General features: G+C 58.7%; 7 protein-coding genes across 7 annotated transcripts; 2 read left to right on the forward strand and 5 right to left on the reverse strand.

Moving 5' to 3' along the window:
• Window positions 1-526: 526 nt before the first annotated feature.
• On the reverse strand, window positions 527-1,873 carry DCS_05848 (uncharacterized protein; the record flags this gene model as incomplete). Its single annotated transcript, XM_040803149.1, has 2 exons — window positions 527-1,545; window positions 1,660-1,873. 2 exons carry the CDS (start codon window positions 1,871-1,873, stop codon window positions 527-529), a joined length of 1,233 nt encoding a protein of 410 aa, XP_040658182.1.
• An 896-nt stretch (window positions 1,874-2,769) lies between these two features.
• On the reverse strand, window positions 2,770-5,891 carry DCS_05849 (Nitrogen assimilation transcription factor nit-4; the record flags this gene model as incomplete). Its single annotated transcript, XM_040803150.1, has 7 exons — window positions 2,770-2,793; window positions 2,857-3,151; window positions 3,251-3,940; window positions 3,996-4,230; window positions 4,303-4,421; window positions 4,480-5,564; window positions 5,637-5,891. 7 exons carry the CDS (start codon window positions 5,889-5,891, stop codon window positions 2,770-2,772), a joined length of 2,703 nt encoding a protein of 900 aa, XP_040658183.1.
• A 1,520-nt stretch (window positions 5,892-7,411) lies between these two features.
• Window positions 7,412-8,971, reverse strand: DCS_05850 (Nucleus export protein Brr6; the record flags this gene model as incomplete). Its single annotated transcript, XM_040803151.1, has 3 exons — window positions 7,412-7,762; window positions 7,819-8,774; window positions 8,860-8,971. 3 exons carry the CDS (start codon window positions 8,969-8,971, stop codon window positions 7,412-7,414), a joined length of 1,419 nt encoding a protein of 472 aa, XP_040658184.1.
• Window positions 8,972-9,376: 405 nt separating this feature from the next.
• DCS_05851 (transcription factor IWS1) lies at window positions 9,377-10,707 on the forward strand (the record flags this gene model as incomplete). Its single annotated transcript, XM_040803152.1, has 2 exons — window positions 9,377-9,868; window positions 9,922-10,707. The coding sequence occupies 2 exons, from the start codon at window positions 9,377-9,379 to the stop codon at window positions 10,705-10,707; spliced, it is 1,278 nt and encodes a 425-aa protein (XP_040658185.1).
• Window positions 10,708-11,722: 1,015 nt separating this feature from the next.
• Window positions 11,723-13,081, forward strand: DCS_05852 (protein kinase domain protein; the record flags this gene model as incomplete). The annotated part of the gene is made up of 4 exons (XM_040803153.1): window positions 11,723-12,116; window positions 12,184-12,503; window positions 12,563-12,803; window positions 12,870-13,081. The coding sequence occupies 4 exons, from the start codon at window positions 11,723-11,725 to the stop codon at window positions 13,079-13,081; spliced, it is 1,167 nt and encodes a 388-aa protein (XP_040658186.1).
• A 1,083-nt stretch (window positions 13,082-14,164) lies between these two features.
• DCS_05853 (uncharacterized protein) lies at window positions 14,165-14,974 on the reverse strand (the record flags this gene model as incomplete). The annotated part of the gene is made up of 1 exon (XM_040803154.1): window positions 14,165-14,974. One exon carries the CDS (start codon window positions 14,972-14,974, stop codon window positions 14,165-14,167), a length of 810 nt encoding a protein of 269 aa, XP_040658187.1.
• A 2,108-nt stretch (window positions 14,975-17,082) lies between these two features.
• DCS_05854 (uncharacterized protein) lies at window positions 17,083-18,102 on the reverse strand (the record flags this gene model as incomplete). The annotated part of the gene is made up of 1 exon (XM_040803155.1): window positions 17,083-18,102. The coding sequence occupies one exon, from the start codon at window positions 18,100-18,102 to the stop codon at window positions 17,083-17,085; it is 1,020 nt and encodes a 339-aa protein (XP_040658188.1).
• Window positions 18,103-19,647: the final 1,545 nt, after the last annotated feature.

A 19,647-nucleotide genomic window follows, 5' to 3' on the forward strand; every position in this document is an offset into this window, starting at 1 on the left:
TCTTCTCGGCATCATGCCGCAGGAAACAGGAAAAAAGTAATCATGGTTTATCCAAGGCCAGTTGCCCCAACCGTCGTCGGCCGTCTTTTCAAAACAGCCGACGGGCATCGCCGTGAAGCACCACCACGCCATGCACCATGTAAACCAACTCGACGGTCTGACCAGTTGATTTGCACCGATCCGGCCGACGCACACGGCATCAACGGAACATGTGCGAGGAGGCAGATGAGCACAAAGTCAAGAAATGAGGCCCGCGGAACGTGCATATCGTCCAAGGACGGATACAGGGCGCCGCCTTGGCTTGTAGTCGACCTGCTGCATTTGAGCCAAGCCACGTCGTCGAAAAGAAATGCCTGATCCCGTACTCTTACGCCCCGCCCATGAAACATTCTTGCAGACGACCAATGCAGAAGGCGAAGCCATGGCATGCGAGCCGGCGGACGTGCACAGAGGGAAGAAGTGAGTCTCTTGGGCACCAAGTTGCGTGCAGAAGCCGACGGGACTCGCGGGCTAGGCCCCGAGCATGTCAGGCGCTCGTGCTGAAGTAGTAGTTTTCCCACAGGTACTCGTAATCCTCGAGAATGCCGGCGACGAAGCCTGGCATCCTCCTCGTCACGCCGCCCACGATGTTCTTGGTGACGTTGTGGTAAAAGGCGCCGCGCATCGTCCACCAGCCCATGGCCCATCCCCTCTTGTTCCACTCGTCCCGCTCGAGCGTCGTGGCTCGCAGGCTGCGGTCACGAAGCTGGCGGGCCGCATACTCGACAGTCAAGCCGACGAGCCACGGGGTCCACGACTTCTTGTTGCGGCTTCGCGCGAGGGCGATGGCGTAGACGAGGGGCGCGAGAATGTGAAGCATCTCGGCGGCCTGGGCGCTGCCTTGAACCTCGTGAAGGAGCTTCGTCGCAGGCTTGATGTCGTCGGCGGTGAGGACGCGGCCAAGCAGATAGGAGTTGATGTCGCTCGAGTCGGGAAGCGACGGAAGGCTCATGCCCGTCCTGGGCATGAACCATTCGCGCTCGTGAGGCGGTCGTGCGTTCTCGGGGCCGCGGCCGTCCATGTCTCTCGCGGCGGCACTCTCGGGCGCAACGTCGTCCATGAGCTCACTCTCGCTCCGCGGAGAGCTCTGCTCCTCGAGCGCCGAAGGCTCGTCGTCGTCGCCTTCGGGGATCGGTTCGCGCTCCGGCAGAGCCGGCGTCACGAGAGGGCGCGAACCCGTGATGCGGAGCAGAAGCAGACGGCAGACGGCCTTGATGGCCTCGAGGAGCACGACGACCCTCCACCGGGACCTTTCCCCGCCGCGGCGCTTGGCTGACATTTCGCAGAGGAGCTCGGTGTAGACGACCATCTGCAGAACGATGGCGATCCGCCGATAGATTGTGCTCTTTTGCGCCCAGAAGCGGGTGTAGCGAGCGTGACCGGACCGGGTTGGCGGCACCGGCAGCTTCGAGACGGCGCGCGAGAGGAGGCTGTCGTGGTAGAGGGACAAGAGCTGGACGCCCGAATGGATCGACTCGGACGCAATCTCGGCATCGCGGAAGCGGCCTATCGGACTCGGACTCTACACGTTAGCCTGGACGCTCGTCGGCCCTCGGCACGCTCGCATCTCCACCGGCAGCAGGGCCGGCCGGGCGAGGGTCGACGACGTTGAGGACATACCAGGTATTATGTAGGTGAGGCTCCGCAGCGCGCTCTCAATCTGCGAAACCTGGCCCGCGTTCTTGGCGATGAAGTCGTCGTACAGAGACAGCCATTGCGGTGGGAGGCGGAGAAGCTGGCCGACCGTGGGCTGCTTCTTGCCCGTCGGTGGATGCTGGGGCGACGGAGCCGCCTTTGGTCGAGGGGATGAGCCGGCAGACGCGGCAGCCGCCATCGTCCTTCCGTCTCCTATCCGATATTGCGAAGCTATTCGTCGTGTCGGCAGTTATCGGAGACTGCACATGTTGGTCGCCAACAATCGAGGATGCCGAGGGAGAGATGGTCGACGAAGCGGCAGTCCGTGCGTGGAGAGAGTGATGAGATGGATGGATGGGGAGGGAGGGAAGCGATGGATGCTAGACAGTGTGATACTGTTGGATGGCCGAGTCAAACAAGGTTCAACCGGTCGGGTGGTTGGGTTCGGCCAGGTTGTCGGAATGAGGAATGAGGAAGAACGAGGTGTGGGTGGATGCGAAGGTGGGCTCGCCTTTGGGTTACTCCGGTTGGCTGGCTGCGGAGAAGTCAGCAGCCGGCAGCAACATTACAGCACCCTCCCCGTCAGGCACAGGCTCTGGCATGGCGCCGCAGGTGCTGGCCTCTAGGTGCTTACAGGTGCTTACAGGTGCTTACAGGTGCTTACAGGTGCCTACAGGTGCCTCTAGGTGCTCTGTTGGACTCTGTGGTGCTCGGTGGTGCTTACAGGTGCCTCCAGGTGCTTACAGTACAGTTGCCTCCAGGTGCCTCCAGGTGCTCACAGGTGCTCACAGGTGCTCACAGGTGCTCACAGGTGCTCACAGGTGCTCACAGGTGCTTACAGGTGCTTAAAGGTGCCTACAGGTGCTCTGTGGTGCTCTGTAGTGCTCTGTAGTGCTCTGTAGTGCTCAAGGTGCCTACAGGTGCTCACAGGTGCTTACAGGTGCCTCCCGGTGCCTCCAGGTGCTTACAGTACAGTTGCCTCCAGGTGCTCACAGGTGCTTACAGGTGCCTACCGGTGCCTACGGCTACGCTCCGGTACCTATGGCAGCACTGCAGTCCTACCGCACAGGGCTCCTAGCGGTCGTGCCCAGGCTCCTAGCGGTCGTGCCCAGGCTCAAGCTGATGATTCGGATCGTCAAGCTGACTCTCATTGCCGCAGCAGGACATCGCAGGTATGCGTACCAAGTTTTTCCATGCTGAGATGCAGGAAGAGATGAGATGCATCTCTTCGCAGGTAGAGACATGGGCGCGCAAGCCCAACGTCAGGTTGCTCATGTCGACGGCAGCCTTGCCTTGGGAGTGCACGTGAATCATTCGCATTCGCCATTGATACTCCGATGGACCCATCGTCGTCTCGCCCGTCGCCTTCTCTCGCCTCATCGTCGTCTTCTCTCGCCTCGTCGTCGTCTTCTCTCGCCTCGTCGTCGTCTTCTCTCGCCTCGTCGTCGTCTCATCTCGCCTCATCGTCGTCTCTCGCCTCATCGGCAAAGTGTCGCCAAATCCATGGCGCAGTGGCGGCGAGCGCAAAAGGATTCGCGCCGTGCGTCGCGTCGTTCATGCGGCGGCCGCGGGTCACAGTATCGCAAAGCCCGCCTCCTCCAGCTCCTTTCCGGTCGGGAGCATGGGCCTTCCTTGCATGGGAAACGGCCAGAACAGCGGGTTCTCGACGCTTGCCGCCACCTTGCTGCTCGTCGGTGACCTGTCCATCTTGCCGCCGAGCTCCCGCGCCTCCTCGCCCGCGCCCCAGGTGCAGATAAAGTCCTCGACGTCCATGTGAGGGGTGTAAAAGTTCAGGCTGCTCGTGTAAGGCCTCACCAGCCGGTCGTACTCTTCGGGGTTCAGCGTCGTGCCCGTGTCGATGTCGACGTCGACGTTCCACTTCCTGGCCAGGTAGCGCAGGATGTTGAGCGCCTGCTCCGCGAACCGGTGGCACGGCGCCATTTCCGTGAGGTCGGCGATGCCTTGCTTCAGCGCCTCCGACACTTGCGGATCGAGCTTGGCGGCCGTCTTCATCTTCCCCTCGCCCGGCTTGGACGGCGCCGACGAGGCACCGACGGCCAGGAGCATGATGGACGAGGTGAGGACAAAGTACGGCACAAAGGACGGCGTGTGCTGCAGCGTGTAGAGCTGCGAGTACGAGGTGAGGACCCCCTGTATGGCGGCGGCCGCCTGCGAGCAGACGTCGCGAGGCGCCACCTTGGAGCCGATGATGCGAAGCTTGATGAGCGGCCGGAAGAGGAGCAGGATGGCAAAGTGATAGTACATGCTTGGCCCCGTCAGCGGCGGCACCGGCAAGCTCGACGGCGGACGAGGGGACCTACTGCGCGAACAGGACGGCGGGCGTGAAGTTGTGGCCGAGCCGCAGCACCTCGGGGATGCTATCGTACCAGTTCAGGTATTGCGTGTAGATGCTCAGCAGGTCGCGCGCCGTCAGGAGTTTCCCGGGCGAATGGAGGAGGTAGAGGGACTCGTGAACGAGCTCGCTCAGCTCGCAGAAGCACTTGTAGACGGACCGAACGTTGGACGGCTGCTCGCACGATCGGTGCAGGGGCGCTCCTGCGACGTCTCAGCACGTCGAAGGGGGCATCCCCGTCGGCGGAGGGGAGGGGGGAGGGAGAGGCGGCTTACCGTCGTCCGTGTAGGGAACCCACCTCGATGCCTCGATGCTCCCTATTATTGCCGGCTTGGGCGGCAGATGCGGGAAGCGGGAGCTTTGCGGCAGCGAGCCCGTTGCCAGCGACCAGGCGCTGGGCGAGCGGCAGTCAGCACCGTCGACGGCTCCTCTCGCGCGGCGGATGAACCTACTGATCCAGGGCAAAGGCGCCCCAGAAGGTGGCCGACTGCACCGCCAGCTCGTCCTCGTCAACGTCCCCGTGGATGCGGTGCAGGCCCATCTCGACGGCCAACCGTATGCTCTGGCCGGCGTAGTACCAGCTCTCCGAGTCGCGACCGCAGCTCGCCTCTCGGATGGACATGATGCCGAGCGCCTGGATCGTGGTCAGGGAGTGATGGTCCGTCTCCTGGTAAAGCAGACGTTGGGATTCCTTGAAGAAATGGTCGCCCGAGGAGTTGGCATCATCCGGGTTCGCCCTCGTCCTCGGCTGGGTCGAGAAGCGGCAGCCGAGGGCGAGCAGCGCGTTGACCAAGATCGGCGAGCAGTACCTGTGCCGGACGTCCTGGAAGTCGCGGAGAAAGTGCTCTTTGCTGAGGGAGGCAAAGGTCGGGTACTCCCAGCAAAAGTACAGGGCGAGCAGGTGCTGGACGAGGTTGACGTCGCCGGTGATGGTCGTCCACGTCTCGGCCGACCGCCTCATCTCCGGCTCGTTCAGGGGGGACAGGACCTGCTCGAGCCCGCGGAGCCTGGGCAGGGCCTCGGACACGTCGTCGGTCTGCATGCCGTCGTCCCACGACCCGACCCTCGCCTGCGGCGGCCGGACGTCGGGCACCCAGCTCATGGCGTCGGCGTGAGAGTGCCTCCGGCCCACGTCGGCCTGGCCGTGCGTCGAGTAATGCCACAGGCTGCTCTGACCCATGTCGCCCCGAGGGCCAGCCTGGTGGCCGTCGAGGACGAGGCGTATGGGGGCCAGGGTAGGGCCGAGCGACGGGCCGCCGAAGTGCGTCATCTGGCCGATTTCGAGATCGGCCGGCTGCACGGGCGGAGGCAGGGATCGACGGTTGGACGCCAGGGCGCCGCCGGCCCATTCGGATATGTCGTCGATGGTCTGGCCACCACGCAGCCGTCTCAGGGCCTCCTCCCACAGCTCGGGCCGGACGAGGGCCCTGAAGACGACGTCGCTGGAGCGCTGACGCTGCCGCAGGTTTTCGATTTCGCTTCGAAGATTCTCCTTGGATTGCCGCACGGGGATCTCGTAGACGCATTCGGCGTCTCGCTGCAACCTGCAGCGGCTGCAGGGCCTCTGCCCGTCGCACTACGCCGAGGGGGCCTTGGTTAGCCGGTCGACGCCAACGTTGCCACGGCGGCGAGATGGTACCTTTGCTCGCTTCTTGCGACATTCGGTGCAGGCATTGGGCGTGACGACACCGAGGCCCCGTCTCCGCTTGGAGCTTTGGTTCGCGTTGGCCCCCGCCGTCGAGCCGGCGGCGCCATGACTGACGGGAGGGAGGCCGGCGTTGGATGCCGTCGCCTGCGGCGTGTCGCCGGTGCTGGGCTGACTCGGACCCGAGGGCGTCTGGCTGCTGCTTTCCCGACTATCCATCGGTGTCGAGGTGCCGTGGCCGAGCTCGAGCGGATGGGGCCCTCGCTTCACCGACGATGGGCAGCTGGGATGGGCCGGAGACTGGACCTCGCACCTCTGCCGGCGAGATACATGTCACGGACGAGCCGACGAGACCTCTAGAGCTCCCGTGAGATGCAGACCTGCGAGCCAGCACTCGCCTGTGGTGGGTCGAGAGAAGCCGGACTATCGCCACCTCGCCGACGGCGGAGCTCCAGGCGGTGGCTCGGGTGAGAGGTGCTGCGGGACCTGACCTTGCTCGCTTTCGTCTGTCAAGAGTCGGAGCCGAGGGAGGCGGCGAAGGAACCGAAACAAGCTGGGTGACGTCCGTCAAGCACTGAACCTAGGATGCTTCCTCCTCGACATTGTCCGTCCGACGGCGGGAACGAAGATGCTGGACGAGGTCCGAAGCTTCCACGACGTCGAATGCCGGCGACGAGCTTGGGCAGATTCCGACCAGAAAGGACCGTCTTTGAGCTGACCGTACCGAATTAACTGTACCGAATTAACCGTACCGAATTGACTGTGCTGAATTGACCGTTACTGAATTGACCGTTACTGAATTGACTGATGGGTAGTGGAAGAGGGAGAGATGTCTGGTTGCGGGAAACACGTATGAGGTTTCGACTCTTTGTCGGTCAAGTGGCGCCTGCTAATTATTCCGATTACCTACTCCGTCGTACTTGCCGTAGCCGTACTTGCTGTATTAGTTGTAGTAGGTGAGTACCTTCAGCAAGCAGTACGGAGTGTTACTGTGCTTGTACTTGCAGTGTATTGCTCCTTGCCGCACAAAGGTACATCTACACCGGCTACAAGTAGATGTACGGAGTACGCATGTATCTATGTACAAAGGTGAGTCGGTAAACGCCAAAGGCTAGATGCTAGGTTGTGTCGGTACTAGGTACCTGGCATTCAGGTGCATCTACAAGTAGAGGTACCTGGCGTTGAGGTGCATCTACAAATAGAGGTACATTCGAAATACTAGTCCGCCTATTTCCCGGCATCGACCATCGATAGCGGCTTGGTGTCCTGTGCGAATCTGTTAGGGATCGACAACAGCGATGTATAGGGGCGAGTGATCCGCTACGGGGGGACTCCGTTCCCTGTTGCACCCATTCTCAGCGAAACATGCCACTGGAGTTCCTCGGGACAGCGATCCCAGACTCCATATAGCACCAGACACAGCACCCCTCAGCGCCTGTAGGCAACGCCTAGCGTCTGAACAGACCCGTTTAGCTTGCCATCGTCGCCCGCAGCCTCGCCTCGCTCTCGGGCAGCGATCTCGCTCCCATCCGATTGCCTCTTGATTCTGATTCCTCAGGGCCTTTTTTCCCGCCGCATAATCCGACAAGACGCTTACTAATCCTACAATTTTCATCCTTCATCCAACCGTCATCCATCCTTCATCCAACCGTCAAGGCTGGTCGGTTCATGGAGACTTGCCAACGAATCTCGTACGGCAAAGAAGAGCAGTCTCGACGTGGCAACCACCCAATGCATCCTCAGCGGTAGATGTTGCTCGGAGGAGCTCGTCCGTACTTGACCGGACTCGGCTGTCGGCTTCCCTTGCTGGGGCTTCGTCTCCCCGACGGAGTGCCGTGCGGCAGCGCCGGCATCAGGTTGAGCGGCGAATTCTCCGTGTCCGTCCCCTCGTCGAGCATCTCGGAACGCTGCACCTTGGGCGTCTGCACCGGCACCAGCATGTAGCCGGGGGCGATGCCCGGCGACTTGGCCGAATCTCGAAAGCCGCTGCTCGACAACGGCGGGGAGGGGCTCGACTTGATGCCGCTGGGCCTGCTCAGCGTGCCGACGTTGAGCGTCGTGCAGACGAATATGAAGCAAACGACGATGCCCTGCCGTAGGGTCAGCACGTAGCACCGGCGCGCGGGGCGTCGTCGTGTCCACCTACCCAAGCCTTGAGGTTCATGGCCTCGGAAAATTCGTTGATGATCTCGGCCACCTGCTTGGCCGTCACCTTGATCCTCATGATGGACTCTGGCGTCTGCATCATGCACTCGTGCCACTCGCCGCACATGGCCGTGAGGGCGGGCCTGTCGCCCTTGGCGCACTCGTTGATGCGGTACTGCGTCTGGCATTCCGTCATCTTCCGCTCGAGCTCCTGCCTCGCGAGCTCGTTGGCCCGGAAGATGTCGTAGCGCACCGTGCTGACGATGGACCAGCCGAGGTACGCCAGGACGCAGACGAGAAAGAGATTGGCCCCAAACTGCATCCATCGCTGCATGTGATCCGGCGCGTTGGGATACTGGTTGAGCATGTGAAAGAAGGCCTCAAAGGTGCCCTTCTGCCGGAGCCTGTCGTTGGGCCTCTTCGCCTTTGAGGCGTGGGAGACGGCGTTCGTGTCCGAGTCCGCGTCGCTGTCCGTTCCGTGGTGACGGCCGACGCTGCCGACGTCCCTGTCGTAGTTGTGCCGCTTCCGCTTCCTCATGCTAATCGACAGCTCTCGGCACGGCCTAATCTCCCCCCTGCCCGCCGCGTGCTTCTTCGAAGGCAGCCCCGACTTGCCGTATCTGGACGCCTTGTCGATCTTGAGCGGCAGCATCGCACCGCCCATGGCGACGTCGGATTTGTGGTCGACCTCGGGCGTGTCGTTGGGATAGTCGGACACCTCCGTCAGCGCGGGACTGTCCTCGGCACCCGAAGCCTCCGAGAGCACGACTTCATCGATCGGTCTCCTGGGCGTCGTGAAGGCAGGATTTCGGAAGGGCGGCGCCATGTTCCTCGACGACACCTGCGGCGTGAAGCTTGACGTCTGCGGAGGGAACGGACGGTATTTCGACGGCGTCGAAGGATTGGTAAAGGGATTTTGATTTCTTCGAGTCGGAGATTTGAGAGGCGAGGCAAACACTGAAGCTCATCTCAGCCAAGTCCTGCGGCGTGCGGCAAGACGCAGAAAGGCAACGGTTCGCAGCTTGGGTCGGGCGGAACTCACGGTTGCCTCTCGCGACATTCTGGGCGGCTTGTGCGAAGGGACTGGTGGGGTCGAAGGGGCCTCGATCTTGGTACTCCCAGTCCATGGGACCCTCGCACGTTCGAGAATCCATCGGCAATCAACGGCGATGCCGAAATGACGACGGTGATGATGCTCGTGTACAGAGTTCGCCAGCCAGAAACATGGGCGGCAATTGGAAGTGGCAAGTAAACAAATGCCAGGTGGGGCACCAGGCGCGCTCTGATTTGCTGCCTCTTCCATTGCTTATGTCATCATGTCTGCCTCGCCAGGCTGAGATAAATTCCCCATTGTCATGAGGCATTCGACCAAGTAATTACTGGCAAGAATATCGCAGCAACCTTCAGCAACCTTGAGCATCCGATTCGCCGTGCATCGCTGATTAGATTTCGACAGAGGCTGCCATTCTGCCTGCGACGAATTTCCATCATCGGGGGTCGACACACGTGAAAAACCGACGAGCATCCTGCCAAGGGACGTCGGCAGCCCCATTGCCACCATGTCAGACGCCGAGTCGGTGCTCGACTCTCCCGTCGACTCGGACGGCGGCTTCGACCAGGATTCCGACCTTCTCTCCGAGGTCGACGAGGACCAGTTCGAGGACTACGACCCGGAGACGGCCAACATCGAGGACCGCCCCGTCGACATCGACGAGGATGTCGCTCGCACGCTAAAGGCGAGCAAGCGGAAGCGTGCCGAGGGCGAGGCCCCCAAGAAACCGAGGGAAGGTCGGCGCGAGAAGAAGCGTCGAGACCGCGACAGCCACGTCGCCGCCGACGATGAGCCCGATGCGGAGACCGAGAAGCCGCAGCGGAGACCGAGACGGGTCGGGGATGAGGAGAGACGGCGTGCCAAGGCCGACGCGGCCACGAGGGCCCAGAACGACCAAGATCTCACGCCGGAGCAGAGAAGGGCCATGGCCATCGATCGAGCCCTGGACGCGGCCATCAAGAAGCCCTCGGCCGGCAAGCGGAAACGCAAGGACGAGATCGTAGGTCCCACCCGGCAGCGGCCTGCCACGTCCGGCTGACGTTTCGGGTCTAGGATCTGGAAGACGAGATCGACGACAAGCTCGCCGAACTCAAGAAGCGCATGGACAAGGCGTGCGTCCAGGACAACGAGGCCCGGGGCGCCGGCCAGCCGGCCCTGCACAAGCTCAAGCTCCTGCCCGAGGTGGTGGGGCTCCTCAACCGCAACAACGTGCAGCACGCGGTGCTCGACCCCGACACCAACTTCCTGCAGCACGTCAAGTTCTTCCTCGAGCCGCTCAACGACGGATCGTTGCCGGCCTACAACATCCAGCGCGACATCTTCATGGCCCTGACGAAGCTCACCATCGAGAAGGAGTCCCTGCTGAGCAGCGGCATCGGAAAGGTGGTGCTGTTCTACACGCGCAGCAAGAAGCCGGAGCAGAGCATCAGGCGCATGGCGGAGCGCATGCTCGGCGAGTGGAGCAGGCCGATCCTGAAGAGGACCGACGACTACAAGAAGCGCCACGTCGAGACGCGCGAGTTTGACCACGAGTACGTCGTCCGCACCCACCTGTCGGGTGCACCTTGGCTGATTCATCCCAGGGCCGCCACGGCCGCGCAGCGTCGAAAGACGGGCTCGCAGTTTAGCCTCACCCAGCGCCCGTCCGTGTCCGCCCGCGACGCGTTCCTGGCCCCGTCCCGCGGCGACAACCAGGCGAGGATGGGCCACCTGCCGCAGAGCTACACGATTGCTCCCATGAGCACCTTTGACGGCACGCGAGGACAGGATCACCGGCCGCTCGGCGCCAACGGCATGGAGGCCTTTAGGCGCATGACGCAGAAGAAGAAGCGGGCGTAAATCCGCCTCCTTTGCCGTCGCCCCGACTCCTAAGCGAAGATTGGGAGATGGATTGGCCATTCATCGCCCCGGACAAGCACTCTGATTAATTGCCCGCAAATGATGAGTTGAGATTTAGGCACGATTCGGTCCTTTGCAGCAATCTTCTTGGCAAGCATACCCATGGGCAAGCCTTAATGACTGTTTTATTTCCAATACATGATTGCCCCCCCCCCATGACCTCCATCACGCACTGCTATTCTGATCCCACTCTCGGTCTTCAACATCCATGTGCAGGTGTGCAAGTAAGTACAGACTTGAGGGATTCTAGGATGCAAGTAAGTGATGTTTGGCAGGACATTTCGGCACAGCAAATACAACCTGCACGAGATTGAAGCATGATTAGTACAGGGGGACAGAGGCCGGGCCTACCATGGCGTATTGCCGCTGCTACTAGATTTGCAGCAAATATCCCAGGGGCTTGAGGCAACATTCATTCCAGCAGCAAGGAACCAGCCAAGCATGGTATGTATATGTAACATACTCGGCACATGTGAACGGATCATTGTTCGCCGCCGTCGGATGAGGCTATCCGCTGACAAGGCTGTTGTCACTTTTTGAGTCGCTGAGGCGCGGCACGTGACTCTTTCATTTTCGTTGATTACGCGTCAGCCTTCAATACGCCCCGACCTGCTCTGTTCAACAACGAACCATACATACTTGTGTTTGTGTGAGATACATACTTGTGTTTGTATGAGCCTTTTCGAATAATCTTCCGGCATGACCCTTGTTCTAATACGGCCACGAACCATTGTCCAGCCGCTTCTGCTTCGTATACCTGCCTTTCGCCGAGTGCACATTATACAATCACCTATTGAGGAGGCAGAGCTTGCCGGTAATCGTTTAGCTGCATTTCATCCTACAAGACCTGGACATGTACTTGATGGACGATTCAAAGTCGTGCTGAAGCTTGGCTTCGGCATTTCGTCCACTGTCTGGCTGGCGGAGAATCTTCAACAGTGAGTGCTCCGACGTAATGCGAGGTATTACTCCGTACTTGAGGCTCTATTCTTACTGGCAAGTTGGTGCAAGAAGCAACAAGTCCCCAATGCCACGCTATGTTACCATCAAGATCCCAGCACTTGACATTGACGTGTCAAGAGAGACGAGATATTCAAAGCTCATCAACCATGCCAACCCTACTCACGAAGGCCTCTCCTTCCTCAGAGTTCCGATTGACGAGTTCAAGTTAAAGGCTGCCACCGGCACACACTCCTGTCTGGTTTACGAGCCGATGAGAGAGACGCTGTTTCAACTGCAGCACAGACTAAAGCGACAGAGGCTGGCCCTGCCGCTTTTTAAATTTTTTATTTACTGCCTCCTTCAAGCCTTGGATTATTTGCATACAGAATGCCGAGTTATACATACAGGTTGGTGTTTTCATTCTCCACTTTTACTTGGTCCCGGTGCCTCGATCCTAATGAAGATGGTCCTTAGATATCAAAGACGACAATGTTATGATAACGATAGAGAACGACAAGGTGCTGGAGGATTTTGTTGCCGAATGTTTGGAGGAACCACATCCAAAGCACGTCAGGAGCGTTGATGGCCGAGAAGTTTACCTCTCGAGGGGCGACTTTGGGCCGCTCCGAGGCGCGAAACTGTTACCTGAATTGGCCGACTTTAATCTCTGCTACCCTGGTCTGGGAGATCGCCGGCATCTCTCACCAATCCAACCCCATCGCTATCGGGCCCCGGAAGTGTTTCTCGGGTGCCCATGGTCATATAGCGCTGACATCTGGAACCTGGGCCTTGTTGTAAGCACTGGGATTTGCCGCCAGCTGTACGTTCAATGACACTGGCTGACACTCGGCAGATGTGGAATCTCTTGGAAGATGCCAATATATTCGAACGCCCTGCTGGCGAAGATGGCGAGTATGACGCCCATGTTCACTTGGCCCAGATGGTATCCCTTCTAGGCGACCCACCCCCGGCCTTGATAGCTCAGGAAAGGCTCATGCGGGACCACCAACTCAAGGAGCCCGTGACTAACTCGCGGGGTGAGCGGTATTACAACATGAATCAGTATTGGGGAGGACCATTCTTCGATGACCACGGTGCGTTGCCTCGCCGGCCCTGATCGGCACCACCCCTCCACCGTGCTCATCACATGTCCATTGCAGGTAAAATCTTCCGCCAAGATTTGATCGACGAGGAACGGTCGCTTGCGGATACGGTTACCGAGATCGGTGGAGACGAGAAGGAGACGTTTCTTGACTTTGCATCCTGCATGCTTCAGTGGATACCCGACGAGAGGAAGACGGCAAAGGAGCTTTTGAAACACCCCTTCTTCGATTCCTTCTATGAGGAACGCATGAACGACAAAAGCGGTTGACGGTTTTGAGACGACATGTTTGGCAGTGGTTGCCTCGAGATGGCAGATTGGACGATGTGGCCACTGTCGCAGGGGACGCATGAGCTACCCGTCCTGTGATGATTGGGGACCATGTGGCCATTGTCGCAGGGGACGCATGAGCTGCCCGTCCTGTGATGATTGGGTACCGGCTGCCATCAACAGCCATGACATGGTCCGTTTCGTCCACTTTGCAAGAGCTCGCCTCACATCTCCGGGGGTTTTATGTCTCAAAAACGACGATCCGCCTCCGCAGGTTTAACGTCCCAAAAAAACGACGATCCGCCTCCGCAGGTTTTGCGTCCCAAAAACGACGATCCGCCTCCGCAGCATCATCTGATGCGATGATGACGGCACCGATCGGGCACCTTGCACGATGAGTGGATATGTTATGGCGAGAAGACGCTTCGCAAAATCAGAGCACGTCATTCAAACGATCGCAACCAATGCGAAGCAACCGGCTTGGCCACTGCTAGATTTGACGGCTGCCATTGCGTCTCGGGTGCTTCGCTCTCCCCGGTAACCTCTCGGATGCATTCAACTTGTGCTTGTGCTTGAAAATCTTGGAGCAAATCTCCCAATGGCGTCTGCTCCTGCATGAGTATCAATGCCCTTCCGTGTGCACGTCGATGACAGGGGCAAATGCTTGGTTGCCATGTGCTCCGTACAGACACGCACCGTTCACTCGACTGCACACTCAGGCATGCACCGTACGGAGTGGTATGGCCCGCCACATGCTTGGGCACTTGGGTGAAGAAGGTGAATATCGTGGCCTCCTCATGTACGTGCACGGCACACCGAGTACATTGACTTTGCAGCCATCCGGACGTCAACTCGAGTGCCGTACGCGTTGTCGCGTCCCGTATCGGCAGTGTTGATGACTCCCCCAGCCGGTCTCGGATAGTGCTCGTCGCCATGCCGGAGTCTTGCCGTTGTGCGAGAGCCGTGATGATTCCATTCAACCACCGTGATCCTTGTTGCCTTTGTTGGAATGCACGAGTATCGAGCTCCTTTGCAGGGCAACGCTTCATGTTCTCGCCATCTCCATTCATGCCCGTGTCTGCGCTATATGAAATTTGCCGCTCTCCTCTCAATCGCGGGCTCGGGCGTTGCGATACCGGTATCTTCCAGTTCGTACGACTCATATCGATTCGGGGTACATGGCCATGTCGTCTTCTCGCCCGACGGAGGCGCCTGGCTGGCGGCCGTGGTCAAAGGTGACATGGCCGATTCCATATATCCCCACGCCGAGAGGCTTCGTGACGAGGCTGCCCGGGACGCTGCATCGACGCCGCTGGCCGGGCTGGGTGTGTATCCTGGGGGCGGAGGAATCGATGCCACAAGCTCCGCCGGTAAGGGTCGAGGCGGTGTTGATGGCTGAGGCGGCATCGGCACCATGCGCGAATGGGTTGCGGCTGGGGGGGTCATGTCCTCAAACCTCCAGCGCTTGGGCTCGACCGAGTTTTTCATTTCTCGTCTCGACTTGCGACAGCGGAAGAAAATAATCAGGCCGGCGAGGGCCATGGCGGCGGCGACCATTGCGCCGATGGCGATGCCAATCTTGGCGCCCGTCGAAATGCCTCCCAACTTGCCTTCAGCGTCCGGATCCGCAACACCTGCGGCTTCGAAGAAACCATCTCGACTCATCTTGATGGGCATGTGAAATATGTCGCACACAGTTGACATGTGCTCGTAAGCTCCTGGCAAACCGACTTGGTCTGTTTCGCCCAAGCACTCGGCATAGTCATTGAGGAATTGTTTGTCATCATAACCGCAGATGCATCGGTCATACTTGGTTGTCTCCAGGAACGCGCAATCATTCTTTGTCAAGGATGAGCCGAAACATGACGTCCCGTTTGCCGGGGGCGTTGCCATGCTGGCTTCGAGGCTTCGAGGTTGCAAGCAGGACGAGTTGGAGCCGGCGTAGGGCGAAGGAGAACTGTCAATTGGCCTCCAAGGGTCAATGGCCTCGTCACCGCCCGGGCACTCGAGAAAATTATTGGTGCGGCAATGAAGCTAGCGATTTTGCCTTTCGAGCATTGCTGGAGAGCATGGGCCGGAAACGTTGCGAGGTCTGGTGCGGGTGATGGAGCCACCGACGACGAGCCAAACATCCAAACGCGACGACAGCATGCGAGATTGGATAAAGGCCGTGGCAGGACGAAGGATTAGGAGTACTTGCTTCCCATGAGCCGTTTCCTACCAGCAACCAGCAGGCTACGCGTTGATCAACGCACACGCTAGTGGTGTAAGTCCTGCACGAGTCAAGTTGGAGCAGAAAAGTCTTCCATCGCCCTATGCTTCTCCACATGTCATGGATCAACCAAGCAGTTGACACACGGATTCTCTAGCTCCTCATGGTGGGGGGATTCCATGGGACCAATGCGGTGACGAGTTCATCACTCCGCCATCTTCTGCATGTACCAGGGCGCGAGAAAGGGATTCGAAGACGAAAAGCGTGGACCAGAGGAGCATGGATAATGGACCCATCGAGCTGCCCGTGCTGTGATGCTTGGGTGATGCTTGGGTGATGCTTGGGTGATGCTTGGGTGATGCTTGGGTACTGGCTGTCATCGACGGCGATGGCATGATCCATTTCGTCAAGTTTGCTCGGGCTCGCATTTCCAGCGTTTTTGCGTCCCAAGAACGACAATCTGTCGAGGCAGCAGCATCCATCCAAGACGATGACGAGGGCACCGATCGGGCGGGGGTTGCACGACGACGACTGGATACTCTAGAACATGTCGAGGTGAGCAAACGGTCGGTACAACAATGACATGCCATTCATGATGAGCAGAATGACTGCGACCGATGGCTAAGCGACCATTCTGGCCACTGCTGGGTACCGTTCTGTTGGACCGCCGAGGTTGCGTCTTGTTGCCACGCTCTCGCCTGTAACCACCAGGGTGAGGTGGCAAAGGTTGTGCCGTGAGGTGAAGTCTCGGGGCAAATATCGCCATTGCATGTGGGTATGCATGTATGTGGGTATGCATGTATGTGGGTATGCATGTATGGGCTTCTGCGTATGCATGTATGCGCTTCTCCGTATGCATGTATGTGCGTATGCATGTATCGGCTTTTGCATATGCATGTGCTTGTGCATATGCATGTATGGAGCTGATATTTGTTGCGCGTCCAGAGTGCTTGGTAATACCCGTTACTGAAACTTGTTTGGGTGACAAAGGTACATGTCGTTGCATCTTCATGTACTTGCAGGCGTACGGAGTGCGGATGGCTACTTTCATCACACCTACCCGAGTACATGCATCAACCCCGTATGTAGGTAAGCGATACTCTCACATATTCCTCTGTCGCGCCAAGGTGCCTGTAACGGGGTGGTAAGCGGGGTGTTAGTCGTGTAACGGTGTCCCCTTCCACGCCTATGCAACAGCGTGGCGGTGAAGTTCTCGTGATTCCCAGCAACAACACGAACACCAATGAACCAACTTCTCCCATCCGACGACGATTGATTCATTGATGCCGTCCATCAAGCGGATCCCCTGCTCGATGTTGCAAGGGACAAGTAATAATTATTGCACCTACGGATTGCTCCCTATCCATACTTCAGGACTGCACTAATCGTCGCAGGGGCTGTGCTGTTGACCCGCAGCGTCTCACATTGAGCTCATCGCCATGCGAGCCTCCTCATCTTTCCGAGAGCGCAACACCTGAACGAGCGGGCCAGAAGCACAGTCGTCACGGAACTGTCCTGCTCGATTACCGTCGTCATTTTGTTTCATCGGAATGCACGAGCATGGCACCCGTTCACGCGGCCTCGGCGCTGGGTCCGAGGAGTGAGCTCGGGAAAATGATAATATTACCTCGGTGCGGAGCGAGGTGCTACTCTTCCTGCTGATGCCGGGAGCCCAGCTCGCGCAAATCAAAGACATCGCTTCATGTGTATGAAAAGTACATGCTTTTTTCCATTCGTTCACGGCCGCTTCATGCTCTTGGCAATCTCGTCACGCCGCGTCCGCATCGATCTATATAAAGTTGGCCACTTCCACCATTCCCTCGCGGCTTTGCCTCGCCGGCTCGGGCCTTGCGATGCTGGTATCTTCCAGTTCGTACGAGCGGTATCCATTCTGGCGGCATGGCGATGTCGTCTTCTCGCCCAACGGCGGCGCCTGGCTGACCATTGTCAAGGGTGATATCGCAGATTCCACGTACGTCCACGCCGTCGGCGGCGCGGCGGCCTGGGGCGGCGTCTGCGGCGAGGCTGTCCGGGGCTGCGTCGGCAGAGTGTTGACACCGCTGACCGGGCTGGGCGTGTATTCGGGCGGCGGAGGAACCGAAGCCGCGAGCTCGGCCGGCGGCAAGGGCCGAGGAGGCATCGATGGCCGAGGCGGCGATGGCTCGGTCGGCGTCGGCCACGCGCGCGGCAGGGCCGTGGCCGAGGGCGAGATTTCCTCATATCTCCAGGACTTGGGCTCGACAGCCTCGCTCCGTTGCCGTCTCGCCTTGCGACGGCAGAGAAGAAGAATCAGGCCGCTGAGGGCCACGGCGGCGCCGACGATGGCGCCGACGGCGATGGCGATCTTGGTGCCCGTCGAGATGCCTTCCGCCTTGTCGTCCGTGCCCCGGCCCGCGTCCCGGCTTGCGTCCTTGTCTGCGACCGGATCGACGTCCGGATCCGCGACACCGGCGGCTTCGAAAAAACCAGCTCGAGTGATGTTGACAGGCACTTTAAACCTATCGCACACGTCCGCCAGGTACTGGTATGTAACCGGCAGATCGACTTGGTCCGTCGCGCCCAGGCACTTGGCGTTGTCTTTGAGGAACTGGCTGCCGTTGTGACCGCATACGCATCGGTAATACGCCGACTCCTCGAGGTACACGCAGCCATTCTTTACCGCCGACGCCTGGTAACATGACGTTGCGTTTGTCGGGAGCAGCGTTGTGGCCGGTTGGAGGGCGAGGACAGAGGTTGCCAACAGGGCAACGACGAGCAGGCGTACGGCAAAGGCGGACCGTCGTTGGGTCGCCAATATCACGCCTGTCATTGCGCTCACTGCCGCGGCCGAGGCGGCGTTGGCCTCGGAGGGCCGGTTGCCTCGTTGATGCCTTTTGATTTGGAGTATTTCGTCCTCGCAGGAGAAGGCACGGAGTTTGCGGTTCGATCAAGGCACGGGCGCATGGGTCGGCAACGTCGTAAGGTCCGGTGTAAGCAGGTTGTAGGCTGTAAGTTGTAGGTTGTAGGTTGTAGGTTGTAGGTTGAAAGGTTGTAGGTTGTATGGAGGTTGTAGGTTGTATGTAGGTTGTAGGTTGTAAGGTTGTAGGTTGTATGTAGGTTGTAAGTAGGTTGTAAGGTTGTAGATAGTTGAACAGATGACGATGAGCCCCATGTCTAAATGCCGACGCAACAACAAGCGAGCAAGGAGGCGAAGAGATGATGATGGCAGGACAAAGGCGGGACAAAGAAGGGGGATGGAGCAAGGAGTAGAGCAAGCTGCCATTCTTCAAGAATTCTCCTTACTCGTTCGATCATGAGCCCTGCCCACTAGCGGTTACACATTCTTCCAACTCATACCAGGAGATGACTAGTTTTGTTGTTAGCTCACCACAGTCCGCGAACGCGCTATACTAATTCCGCCACATGTTTGGAATCAAGGAGCAGGCCAAGGGGGGGGAACCGCGCAGTTGGCACGCGTGGGCGTTGTCCTGGACCAGGGCAAATCTCTTGACTACCATGTAATAAGTAAGAGAGAGGAGGGAGGAAGAATGGCGAGAGAGTCCCGCAGGGATCAAGACAGTCATCGCCTCGTTGCTGCTGTGAGCTACAACAACTGGTGACTAGATCCAGACCTCTAGGGTAAGTGTCGTTGCGAGTCGAGCTCCACGATGGAACTCATGAATACGGATCAACTCCATCGTTTCCTCCTCAGCCTCGTGAGCTTGGAACCTCTCAGCTGCATTGATACGTGGCAGCCCCTTTGCGGCATCCGATAGCCCAAGCCCCGTACATTCGTCTCGGTTGTCCGATCCAACTTGCAGAGTGTATCCCATCATTTTGATCCAGTCTTCCGTTGTCCTAGAAACTATTATTGCCGACTTTCGTTCCCGACATTGGCTGCGCATATAGCGCTTCGGCTGCTACCAAGTGCTGCCTGTTCGTACCGGTTGTTTGTACATTGTTTCTCTCCATGTCGGATATCCGAGCCGATAGCTACGAGCTATGACTAAAATCTCCTGCCTTCCTCTGGTTGATTTTTGCGATTAATGGTGAGATGCAATAGGCAACTTTTAACCTGCGACATGGTAGTTGAACACCCGTGACATGGTAGTTGAACGTAACACGGTAGTTGAACACCCGTGACATGGTAGTTGAAGGCAACACGGTAGTTGAACACCCGTGACATGGTAGTTGAACATGACATGGTAGTTGAACACCCGTGACATGCCAGTTAAACACCCACAGGCTTCGGTTGTGTTTCCCATCCACATGGAATCATGCTCCAAAACAGATGTAATGAAAGGACTATGAACCTGGTCACTTCCGAATGGGCTGAGCACGGGCTATGACTATTGTGTTGGAAGTATTTCGAAAA

The sequence above is a fragment of the Drechmeria coniospora genome, chromosome 02, assembly GCF_001625195.1.
Source record: "Drechmeria coniospora strain ARSEF 6962 chromosome 02, whole genome shotgun sequence".
Taxonomy (NCBI): domain Eukaryota; kingdom Fungi; phylum Ascomycota; class Sordariomycetes; order Hypocreales; family Ophiocordycipitaceae; genus Drechmeria; species Drechmeria coniospora.